This window comes from Corvus brachyrhynchos, unplaced genomic scaffold, assembly GCF_000691975.1.
Source record: "Corvus brachyrhynchos isolate BGI_N302 unplaced genomic scaffold, ASM69197v1 scaffold164, whole genome shotgun sequence".
NCBI lineage: Eukaryota > Metazoa > Chordata > Aves > Passeriformes > Corvidae > Corvus > Corvus brachyrhynchos.
In genome coordinates, this window is record NW_008237426.1 from 979,014 (window position 1) to 990,090 (window position 11,077).

The 11,077-nt window shown below is 59.8% G+C and overlaps 1 protein-coding gene across 5 annotated transcripts in view; it reads right to left on the minus strand.

Moving 5' to 3' along the window:
* The window catches only part of CELF6 (CUGBP, Elav-like family member 6), an 18,039-nt gene continuing 6,962 nt past the window's right edge, over positions 1–11,077 (minus strand). Inside the window, exons 3-13 of one of the 5 annotated variants that reach the window (XM_008631272.2) lie at positions 6,555–6,603; positions 5,096–5,224; positions 4,932–5,011; positions 4,326–4,469; positions 3,837–3,981; positions 3,606–3,755; positions 3,280–3,342; positions 2,410–2,487; positions 2,161–2,304; positions 416–565; positions 1–237 (exon numbers count right to left, since the gene is read on the minus strand). In XM_008631272.2, the coding sequence (XP_008629494.1) occupies positions 438–565; positions 2,161–2,304; positions 2,410–2,487; positions 3,280–3,342; positions 3,606–3,755; positions 3,837–3,981; positions 4,326–4,469; positions 4,932–5,011; positions 5,096–5,224; positions 6,555–6,603 (1,110 nt within the window). In that variant the 3' untranslated portion in view covers positions 1–237; positions 416–437. Of the gene's footprint in view, positions 238–415; positions 566–2,160; positions 2,305–2,409; positions 2,491–3,279; positions 3,343–3,605; positions 3,756–3,836; positions 3,982–4,325; positions 4,470–4,931; positions 5,012–5,095; positions 5,225–6,554; positions 6,604–11,077 lie in introns of all 5 variants that reach the window. The other 4 variants (XM_008631281.2, XM_017731132.1, XM_017731133.1 and 1 more) reach the window with 4 other exon arrangements.

The window sequence follows — 11,077 nt, forward strand, 5'->3', positions numbered from 1 at the left end:
TCCCCTCCTTCCTTGTCTTCCTCTCGTTCCCGTTAAACAACAAACAAGACCAGTTTGGGAAAAAATTCAAAAAGGAAAAGCTACGACCAAAACACTCTCTTCTTCGCCGTTTTCTCCTTCACTTCCTCCTCCTCCTCCTCCTCCTCCTCCGGGATGTGTTGCAAAGAAAGAGAGTTACGGGTTTGGATACTGCACTTGGGGAAGGGGAAAGTCGTCAGACACCGCGGGACGTCCGACCTGAAACAGGAGGAAAGGGCCGTCAGCCTGCTCCTGGGGGATGGAGGGAGGGAAGGACGGAGGGAGGGACCCAGGTCCATGGGGTGGGTGGTGCCAGGCAGAGATCCCTGCACACACTCAGGGATGTAGCACGGGGACGCTCCACGACCGCCACGTCCCGAGGGCCAGGCCCCCTCACCTCTCCGCAGGCTGAGCTGGGGTCAGTAGGGTCTGTTGGCGTCTTTCGGCCGCTTTAGCTGCACTTTTAGCCTCTTCATGCCGATCTGGAAGCCATTCATGGCCTGAATGGCCGCCTGAGCGCTCGTCGGATTGTCAAAACTGACGAAACCTGGCGGCGAGGGGACACGGGGCTGTCACTGCACACAGCGCAGGCGGCTGCCTCGCCTCAACCCAGGCACCGAAATCCCGTGGGATGCTCCTGGTCTGGGAGTGCTGGGAGAGGGGTCCTGGGGTAGCATCAGAGCCCCAGATGGCAGGGGACTGGGTGACAGGTGATGGCACCTGCAGGGACGCCGAGGTCTGCTCTGGAGGACACTGAAGTGACAGAGCTGTGAGGACAGCAGGACACTGGAGTGGTCTGCAGGGACACTACGGGATGGGATTCGTGGGGTCACTGGAGTGACAGGGTCTGTTAAAGTGATAGGGGCTGCAGGGACACTGAGGTGATGGGGTCTGTGGGGACACCAGGATGAGATGTGTGGGCTCAGGGAACATCTGGAGGCCAGGTCTGCAGAGACCCTGAGGTGATAGAGCCTCCAAAGACACTGCAAGGAAAGAGTCTGTGGGGACACCAAAGGGTCTGTGGGGACACCGAGGTCTGTGAGAGGGAGATACAGGTCCCTGAGCTGGGGACACTGGGAAGAACAGGACCCCCAAGCAGGGGACAGCAGGGAGACATGGACATCCGAGCTGGAGACCAGGGAAAGACAGATCCCCAAGATGAGATGTTGGAGAGACAAACTCCCAAGCAGGGACCTCAGGGAGAGATGGACCCCTGAGATGGAGATGCTCTGAGCTGGGTTGTTGGGAAGAGCCACACCCCTGAGCTGGGAACACTGGGGAGAGCCAAGCCCTTGAGCTGGGATTTGGGAAGAGACAGACCCCCCTGAGCGGGGACAGTAGGAGAGCTGGATCTCCAGGCTGGAGACCAAGGAGAATGGGACTCTGGAGCTGGAGACTGGTGAGAGCTGGGATGTCGAGGAGATTCAGATCCTTAAACTGAGATGCTGAAGAGAGCCAGACCCCTGAGCTGGGATGCTGAGAAAGAGCCAGAGCTCCAAGCTGCGATGTTAAGGATGGCTGGAACCTTGAGCTGGGGACTGGGAGGAGCTGGAGCCCTGAGCTGGGACACCAGGGAGAGCCGCACCCCGGGACTTACCAAAGCATTTACTCTGGTTGGTGGCACGGTCCACAAAGACTTTGGCAGAGATGACGTTGCCGAAAGGCAGAAACATCTGCGTGAGCTCCGCGTCCCCGAACTCCTGGGGCAGGTGATAAATAAACAGGTTACAGCCCTCGGGACCTGGGTGACACACAAAGGACAGGACACGTCAGCCGCGAGGTGGGGTCACCCCGGGGGGACACCGAGGAGCCACCGGCCCCACGCGGGGTGACCCCCACGAGCTGGGATTTGGGAAGAGACAGACCCCCCTGAGCGGGGACAGTAGGAGAGCTGGATCTCCAGGCTGGAGACCAAGGAGAATGGGACTCTGGAGCTGGAGACTGGTGAGAGCTGGGATGTCGAGGAGATTCAGATCCTTAAACTGAGATGCTGAAGAGAGCCAGACCCCTGAGCTGGGATGTTGAGAAAGAGCCAGAGCTCCAAGCTGCGATGTTAAGGATGGCTGGAACCTTGAGCTGGGGACTGGGAGGAGCTGGAGCCCTGAGCTGGGACACCAGGGAGAGCCGCACCCCGGGACTTACCAAAGCATTTACTCTGGTTGGTGGCACGGTCCACAAAGACTTTGGCAGAGATGACGTTGCCGAAAGGCAGAAACATCTGCGTGAGCTCCGCGTCCCCGAACTCCTGGGGCAGGTGATAAATAAACAGGTTACAGCCCTCGGGACCTGGGTGACACACAAAGGACAGGACACGTCAGCCGCGAGGTGGGGTCACCCCGGGGGGACACCGAGGAGCCACCGGCCCCACGCGGGGTGACCCCCACCCCTCACCTTCTCGCTGCTGCTGCGGGATGAGGGGTGCTTGCTGGGGGAAGGCTTGGCTGATGGGAGCGTAGGCAGTGGGATATGCTGCTGGAAGAGAGAAACAAGAAGCTGAGGCCACGGCACCTGCCCCAGCCACGGAAAGGGCTGGGACAGGCATGTCCCCTGCTGCCACCTGCGATGGAAGGGCCTCTCCTGCCCCATGGCTGCTGGCTCTGCCTTTCCCACTCCTCCCGGCGCACCAGGGATGTGGGAACAGCTCTCCTAGGAGGGATCCTGGTGATAGCAGTAATATGGCCTCAAGGCTGAGGAAAGATGGTACTTTTGGCTGAAAAACCCCAAAAATTTGGGGTCCAAAACTTGATTTTCGTTGCAAATCTGGATGTTGCTGTCAATGCTCCTAATGAAATGGCTGCTGGGCTTGATGTACTTCCACGGGAGGCTCTGACTCCCTTCCCTCCGTGGCCCATGTCCTTGGCCATCAGATTTGGTCACGTCATGAATATCCAAAGACTTCTGGTGTCTTGGTGTGGAGCTGGCCCTCTGTCACCTCCCAAATCTCACCTCCTCGATACCACTGCCAGGGCTCCCCCATGGAGCTCTCTCAGCCCCATGGTATTAAAATTCACTTTGCACCACCCAAAATTTGCAGGGGGGGCCATGACAGGAGCCAGTGGGATGAGGGGATGCTGCTTTCACTGGCATTGCCGCCCCAGAGCTCCTGCCAGGGCACAGCACGTGGTGCCCCCCTCATCAATCCGTGCCCAAATATGCTGTCCCAATCCAATGTTCAACCCCAGGGTGATGTTCACCTCCCAAAAATAAGGGTGAGGAGCAAAGAGGGGAGAGAGGGAAGGAGTGGGAAGCGAAGTTTGAGACCTGCATAGTGCTGCATGCCGGCGTAGGCCTGCTGGAGGGGGTCTGCCACCGTGGGGCTTTGAGCTGGGAAGAGAAGAGAAAGGAGAAGGAAGATAGAGTAAGCCAGAGAAAGCCAGGGATGCATGCGCAGCTCCCGCAGCAGGAAAGGGCTTCTGGCCACGCGCCGCCGTGGAGGGGCAGAGCTGCTCCCTGCCTGAATTCCCTCCTCCCTGCAGTGATGCCACGGGAGCACGCGGCTGGCTCACCACGTTCCTGGGGTGGGCAGCACCCCCGGAGCACCCCGGCAGAGCCAAGCACACAGCCCCAGCCCCGGGGGAGGGGTGTACCTGGGTAGGGGTGGATGCCGTTGGTGTAGATGGTCTCGGAGGCGGGCTGCCCGTTGGTCTGGGGCGGCAGCGGGCTGAAGCCGTTCACCCCGATGGGCGTGGCGATGCTGGGCACCGGCGCCGTGCTGATCCCCGGAGGGGTGCTTGTACCTGCGGGAGCGCGGCGTCAGCGCCGGCATCGCCCCGAGAGTGCCCCCCGAGTGTGCCAAGTGGCAAACGCGGGGGTCCTACCTGAAGAGGGGGTGAGGGGGGCAGCCACCAGCCCGCTGACGTTGAAGGCGGCCATTTGTTGCATCTGGGCAGCAGCGATGGCAGCCATGGGGTTGAGGCAGGTGCCCTGCGCGGCCGCCATCAGGGCTGCCTGCTGCTGCATGATCTTTGGGAAAGAAAGGGGGAGAGGGGACAGAGAGCGAGAGGCAGAGAGAAGGAGGGAGAGGGGAGGGTAAATCACCATCTCTGCTTTGGATGGATTCAGAGGGATAAATTCCACCTGCTGCCAGACCCGGGGACAGGAGGAGGTCTTGGTGACACTAAATATGGGATCACTGCACCCTACAGACACCCTCAGCTGTGGGGGGGAAGCCCTGCGCGTGGCCCTAAACAGGGATACACCAGCCCTGCCAGGCGTCCACACCCCCTGGCACTGGAGCTTTTATGGGCCAAACCACCCCCCACACCCACGGGGCTCCCCCAAAGCCCCCGGTCTGCACCAGCTCCTACCGCTTGCGTGTAGGCCCCGTAGGCACCGAACTGGATGGTCATGGGGTTGAAGATGCCCAGCTGCCCCGCCATCTGATGCATCCGCCGCAGGGTCCTCTCCTTGTCTGTGTCTGCAAACTTCCCCACCAGGCTGGACGAGGCGCCCTGCGGTGGGGGGAAGATGGGGCTGATGGTGGGACCACAGCAAAGCCCCCAAACTGTGTACCCGCCGTGGGTGCTGGCTCACAGCATCTGCAGCATCCTCAGCCCTGGAGACACTGCCCAGCTTGGCAGCAGCAACCAACGATCAATGTGAGGTTTAATTATAGCCAGTTTTTCTCCCTGGTGGCAGCTTCCTGACCTCTGCTTCCTTTCCCCTTCCTTGTTCACAGTTCTGACCTTCAGCGTTAATTAAACTGCCCCTTTCTCTGGCATGGAGAGAATTAGCCCCACGCTCCCACCTCTGGGGCTCAGTGCCCTGGCAAGGAGGAACCTGGGGTGATGTGGCCAACAAATTGCCAGTCTGTAGGATTTTGATCCAATTAGAGTCAGGATCAAATTAGTGGGTGATTGGATTAGGCAGGCAGCGTGGGGTCAGCTGGGGCAGGGTGCGAGCCTGGCACTTACCGGCATGGTTTGGCTGCCGTGCAGGCTGTTGATGGCAGCCTGTGCCTCGGCGTGGCTGCCGTATTTCACAAAGGCACAACCTAAAGGAACAGAGAGAACATGGGACAGGTTGGATTTGGCCATTGCAGGTCCATAGGGTGGCCACCTGGTGCCCCAAAGCCCACCTTTGCTGGCTCCATCAGGCCCTCGGAGGATGGTGCACTCCTCAATCTGGCCAAAGGGCTCAAAGAGGCGGCGGACGTCGTCCTCGCTCTGCTGCTTCCCCAGCATGCCCACAAAGAGCTTCCTGTCTTCTAAAAACAAAACCAAGCCCATCAGAGAGTGGGAGGTCACTCACCATCCCAACCCCTCATCACAAATGGTGACATCAGAGGGAGGGAGCGACACCGATCCCACGGAGAAGGTGCGGGGCTTATCATCTCCATCCTACAGAACACTCAGGGCAGGAAAACGTCTTCTGTGGGGAAATTGCTGAGGAGTGAATCCTGGAAGAGCCATTGCTTTAGGGAGTGGAGCTGGGGCTTTTCCCAGGGATGGGGGGGCTGGCTCCCCCAGCACTGGGGTGGGATGTGGTGGGAACAAAGAGAACCCACAAACCAGTGGCGATCACCCTCATATGATCGACTCACAGAACAACCCGCAGCCTCCGGCCGTGCCCAGGGGACATCAATAACCCAAACACAAGAGAAGGGATAGTAAATAATGAGAATTTCATGATTATTACCAGCATCTGTCTTGTGCGGCCGTGCGCTCGCGCCGCACGCTAATGGCATTTGACAAAGAAAATAAGGTGCCCTGTCAAGAGTGTTGCCGGGGAAATAAATAAATAATGGCAGGAGACGATGAATGCTTCGTCCGTTAAGGTACCAGGAAAATTAGTTAAGGGAATAGGGCTGGTGTGTTGTCTAGTTAAACATAAACCATCTCCCAGGGGGAGTGGGCTGGGCAGCCCAGCATTGCCTCCTGGGTGAGGGGGCTGGACTGGGAGCCCCAGCTCACCCATTGATTTTTAATCCTTCACCAATTAAGCTCGGTAAGTGGGTAATTTATTTGCCAGATCCCTCTGGGACATGCTGGGACCAGCTCCCGGTGTGTTTAATAACAGGGTTTGGATGGGAGGGGATCTACCCCAGCCATACTGCCAAGGGCAGGCGGCCCCACGAGAGCGTCCTGCATCTGATAGCGCCTACCTGCCCAGTAACACAATGGATGTGGGATTTTGATCCAATTCCTGAGACTGTGCCCAAATGATCACCTCAGCCTGGCAATGCCACAGCCCCATGAGCGGCAGATGCTCACAAAGAATTTGGGGGGGGTGGTAGTTTGAGAGGGGCTGGCTGGTGCTCTGCCCCCCAGGATGTTGGGATGCTCCCTGGAATGTCAGGACATTCCCAGGATAACGCCAGGATGTTCCCCCCAGCTGACCAGACAGGGAGAGAGAACATGGCATTTGCTCTGCACTCGGGTTTGGATGCCACCAGCAAAGGCAGCTCCTTTCCCAGATTTCTCTGCAAACCAACCCTCCCACAGCAACCCCCGCGATGCCGCCACGTCCCCCATCACCCCCTGGGTGACCCTGTGTCCCCCTGCCCATGCCAGGCAGCCGGGGAATTGGGGACCTACCTCCTCGGCCCTCACTGTCGGCCGGCTTCACCTGGATGGGGCGGTTCATCTGCAACACAAGCGAGAGCGGGTGGTCAGTGTGGTGCCCCCTGAATCCTTTCCATGGGAATCATCAGGATTTGGCCAACAACTGGCACTGGGAGCCGGGGAAAAGGGGAGGGACCTGCAAGAACAGATCTGGGGCTCGTGGCCACAGCGACCTGGGGGTGCCATGTACAGAGGGCAATGCTCCAGCCCTGGCGATGGGCACCCGGTGCTGCAGGCGCCCGCGGGGCCGCCAGTGCCAGGCTTGGCTGTCTGCCCGCTTTCCTCGACTGCAAAGGACTGCAGAGGCATCAGCAGCCCCCCGCCGGCCCCAGCCCCTCTGGCACCACTGCCCTCCTTTTCCCAAACCTCACCCAAATTTGGCCTCCTCCTTGTTACCACCGTGTGCACCCACGAGCGTGGCACCCGTGTGCAGCAGGACATGCCGGGCTGGCAGGCACACCCCTGGCCCGCTGCCCCATGGAGCCATTTCTCCTCCTCTCTCCCCCTCCTTTTTCCCCTCTTTTAGCCGAAAAATGCTACAATTATGGCCGTTTCCATGGCAACAAGCGTGCTTCCCCCGCGATGCTGCGGAGCCCGAGCCATGTGCTCGATGGGGTCGCCACGGCAACGGCGAGATGTCACACATGACAGCGCGGGGGTGCGCACACGAGCACGCCTTGAGCACACACGGGGACAGTCGCCCCCATGTGCGTGTGCACCCCCATCCCAGGTGCCCCCTGCTGCACCCCTGGAGGGGGTCCCTAAATTTTGGGGCTGGGTGGGGGCAGAGCCAGGTCCCCCCACATCAGGGTGAGGAAGAGGATGGGTAAGAGAGAAGAGGAGGGAGGTTTCCACAGCAACTGCCTCGTCTCCAGGGAAACGTGGAGAGAAATGTCAGCGCAGAGCTGAGAGGGATGGTCCAGGGAAGGGATTGAGTCCCCAGGAGTCATGAGGTGGCACAGGGTGGCACCGAGGGACACCTCACAGTGTCACCCATCATGTCACCAGTCCCCCAAACATCCACCTTTTGCTGGGGCAGGATTTGGCTCACCCCAAACTCAGGAGGCTGTGACAGCACCGAGACCCTAAACCCAGCACCCTGCTGTCCCTCACATCCCTGCCACGGCTGGGAGGAGGGAACCCCATTTTGGGAGGGGCTGCCCCCCTCACTGACCCGCCAGCCCCATTTACCAGCGCGATGGCCTTTGATGGAATAAATTTCCCATGCCCGCTGCTGTATGCTTAATGTAATAAACCCAGTGAGGATGATTTAGAATAACATTTACGGAGCCGCAGAGTGTCATTTTGATGTGTCTCCCGTCTCCGCTCGCCGGTTATTAAACTGTATTGATTCCCCGGGAGCAGCTGATGTTTATAAATGTCAGGCCTCAGGGACCAGCTAACCTACCCCAGGGCTGCCACACCGCACCGGGGAGAAATCGCCCTGGCCTCTAGACACCCCCAGAAGGGGGTTTTGGCACCCTTGGCATCACCACATGCCCACCACAGGGTGCTCAGTGACCCCTGTGGCACCCACACCTCCTGGTTGTCCCCACAGCACCCCTGCACCATGCCCACACAGCCCTCTATCCATCCTCCCACACTAAACAGCCACCCAGGCATTTCCCCCTGCTCCTGACACCCACCTGCCCACCCTGCAACACCCGTCCATCCATTCATCCATCCTGGACACCCACACAATCACCCACACAATCACCCACACACCCATCTTCCCCCAGGATTCATCCAGCCATACTCCAACACCCATTCCCATAGCATCCATCCATCCCCATAGAACCCATCCATATCCCCAACACCCATCCTCATAACACCCATCCATCCCCATAGCACCCATCCATGTCCCCAACATGTATCCCCATACACCCATCCATTCCCATAGCATCTATCTATATTGCCAACACCCTCCATCCACCCCCCAACACCCATCCATCCCCACAGCAGTCATCCATATCCCCAACATCCCTGTACTACCCGCCCATCCATCTCCCATCTGGCCACCACCCACCTTTCCACCCCCACGGCATCCGTCCATCCATCCATCCATCCATCCATCCATCCCCAACTCCCAGTCACCTCCCACAGCTCAAGGACATAGTGACACCCTGCTTGGGGTGTTCCAGCACCCACCATCACCAGCAGTCCACATGCAGTCCACCAGCTGCCCCATGGCCAAACCATTGGTGTTCCACAGCGCAGGGGGTCACCAGCGGTTGCTAAACCACCTCCTGACCTGCTGTCAGGCAGGCACTGTCCCCCACCCAAATTCAGAGCCCCCCAAGAGCCTGGGTACCAGGGAGAGCCAGCCCATAGTGAATCACTGCTGAGGGATGTGCCCAGTGGGACAGGGTCACTTCTGGCCTTTGTTCCTTCCTTGGCATCACTCTCCTCCTCCTTGTCCTCACAGCCAACAGCCAGAGGATCCAGCAGGCCATCATGCATCCAAATGAGATGGAGGTGGTGGGTGACAGGGGAGCAGCAAGTGCCTGTGGGAGCCTGGTGTCCATGTCATCCCCAGGGTCCCCAGGCCCCTCTGTACCCAGTGCAGGGAGACAAGAACCGGGGTACTGGCAGCCACTCGCTATGGGAACACCATGCCAGAGCCCTGGGGGTGACCCACAGAGAGGGCACACAGCCGGTCTGGGGACAACCACACCACCACACAACCCTGCACGTGTATGACCACCCTGGCACACCCTGCACACACCCACACACCTCTGAGCACAACCACAGATCCCCAGCACCCTCCAAGCACACCCATCCCCAATCCCCCCGGCACAGCCGTACGCCTCCGCAGCCACCTGTGCCCACGCAGTGCTGTGCATCCACGTGCGGCCACGCACCACCGCACCCAGCCCCGCAGGCACCTGGACAGCCCCGGTCCGCACGCCCACGCAACACCCACAGAAGCCTCCCTGCTGCCATGGATCCCACACAACCCTGGGCACGCGCCCCGGGATGCACAGCTGACGCTGAGAACACAATGCCCCTTGCCTCAGTTTCCCCTTTGTGGCAGGAGGACCAACAGTGGGACCCCCGGGAGCCCTCTGTGGACACACGGACACCTTGGGCGGGCTCATGGCACCCCCAGCAGCACCCACATCCCATCCCCATGGCCACCAGGCACACCTGAGCCCAGCGCAACACCTGCGGACACCTGCACTCCCTGTCACATGCAGTGTGCCCACACACCCCCACTGCTGCCACTCCCCCAGCCATGTGCACCCACACCCTGTCACCATCACTGGGGGGCAAAGACACCCTCAGCTCCTCTCCCCACACAAACACCCACGCGCTTGCACACCCACCAACACCCACCTGCGCACACTTGGGGGGCAAAGCAGTACCCCTGCCTATGCACACACCCCTTCCCGCGCTGCCTGCGGGTGCAACACCCACCAAGCGCTGCCCCTTGCACACCTGCACCACACACACACAAACCTGCGGTGGAAAAATACACCCTCCAGCCAACACACACACCAAACCCATCCCTGGGGGCAGATACACCTCCTCACCATCATCCTCCATCCCTGCTTGCAAACACACCCCCCACAGCAAACACCCCATTCCTGGGTGCCAGAACACCCTCCTCACCGCCACCCACACCACACAAAGCCCCGGGTGATACAAGGTACACCACCAACACCCCTCTGCCGACACCCTCCCCTTCCCTGGGTGCGGATACACCCTCTCGGCAACACACACACACACACACACACCCCCCCCATCCCTGAGTGCAAATACACCCTCATCACCAACAACCACCCTGCCAACACATGCACTCCATCCCTCGGTGCAGATACACCCTGCTCAGCAACACTCACGCCCACACAGCCCATCTGTGGGTGCAGATACATCCCCTCACCAACACCCCTCCTACCCCATTTCTCTGTGCAGATACACCCTGTCACCAACACTCCTCCATCCTCATCCCTGGGTGCAGATACACCCTGCAACATGCCCACTCACACACCCCAACCCTGTGTGCACATTCACCCTGCTCACCGACACCCCTCCATCCCCATCCCTGTGTGCAAATACACCCAGATCACCAACACTGCTCCATCCCCATCCTATGCCTGGGAGCAGATACATCCCCTCCCCAATACTGCTCCATCCTCATTCCCATCCCCATCCCTGGGTTGAGATACACTCCATCACCAACACCCACACTCACACCCACCATCCCTGTGTGCAAATGCACCCTGATCACAAACACTGCTGTATCCCCAGCCCATCCCTGGGAGCAGATGCACCCCCTCACCAACACCCCTCCATCCTCATCCCAGTGTGCAGATACGCCCTGCTCACCATCACTCCCCCGTCAACACCCCTCCATGCCCATCCCCGGGAGCAAGGACCCACACCCTCGCCATCACCCCCACTCCCATACAGCATCCCCGGGAGCAGATACACCCCTTCGCCATCACCCACATCCCTCCTGCAGCTCCCCCCCGGTGCAGCCCTCCCCACCCCGG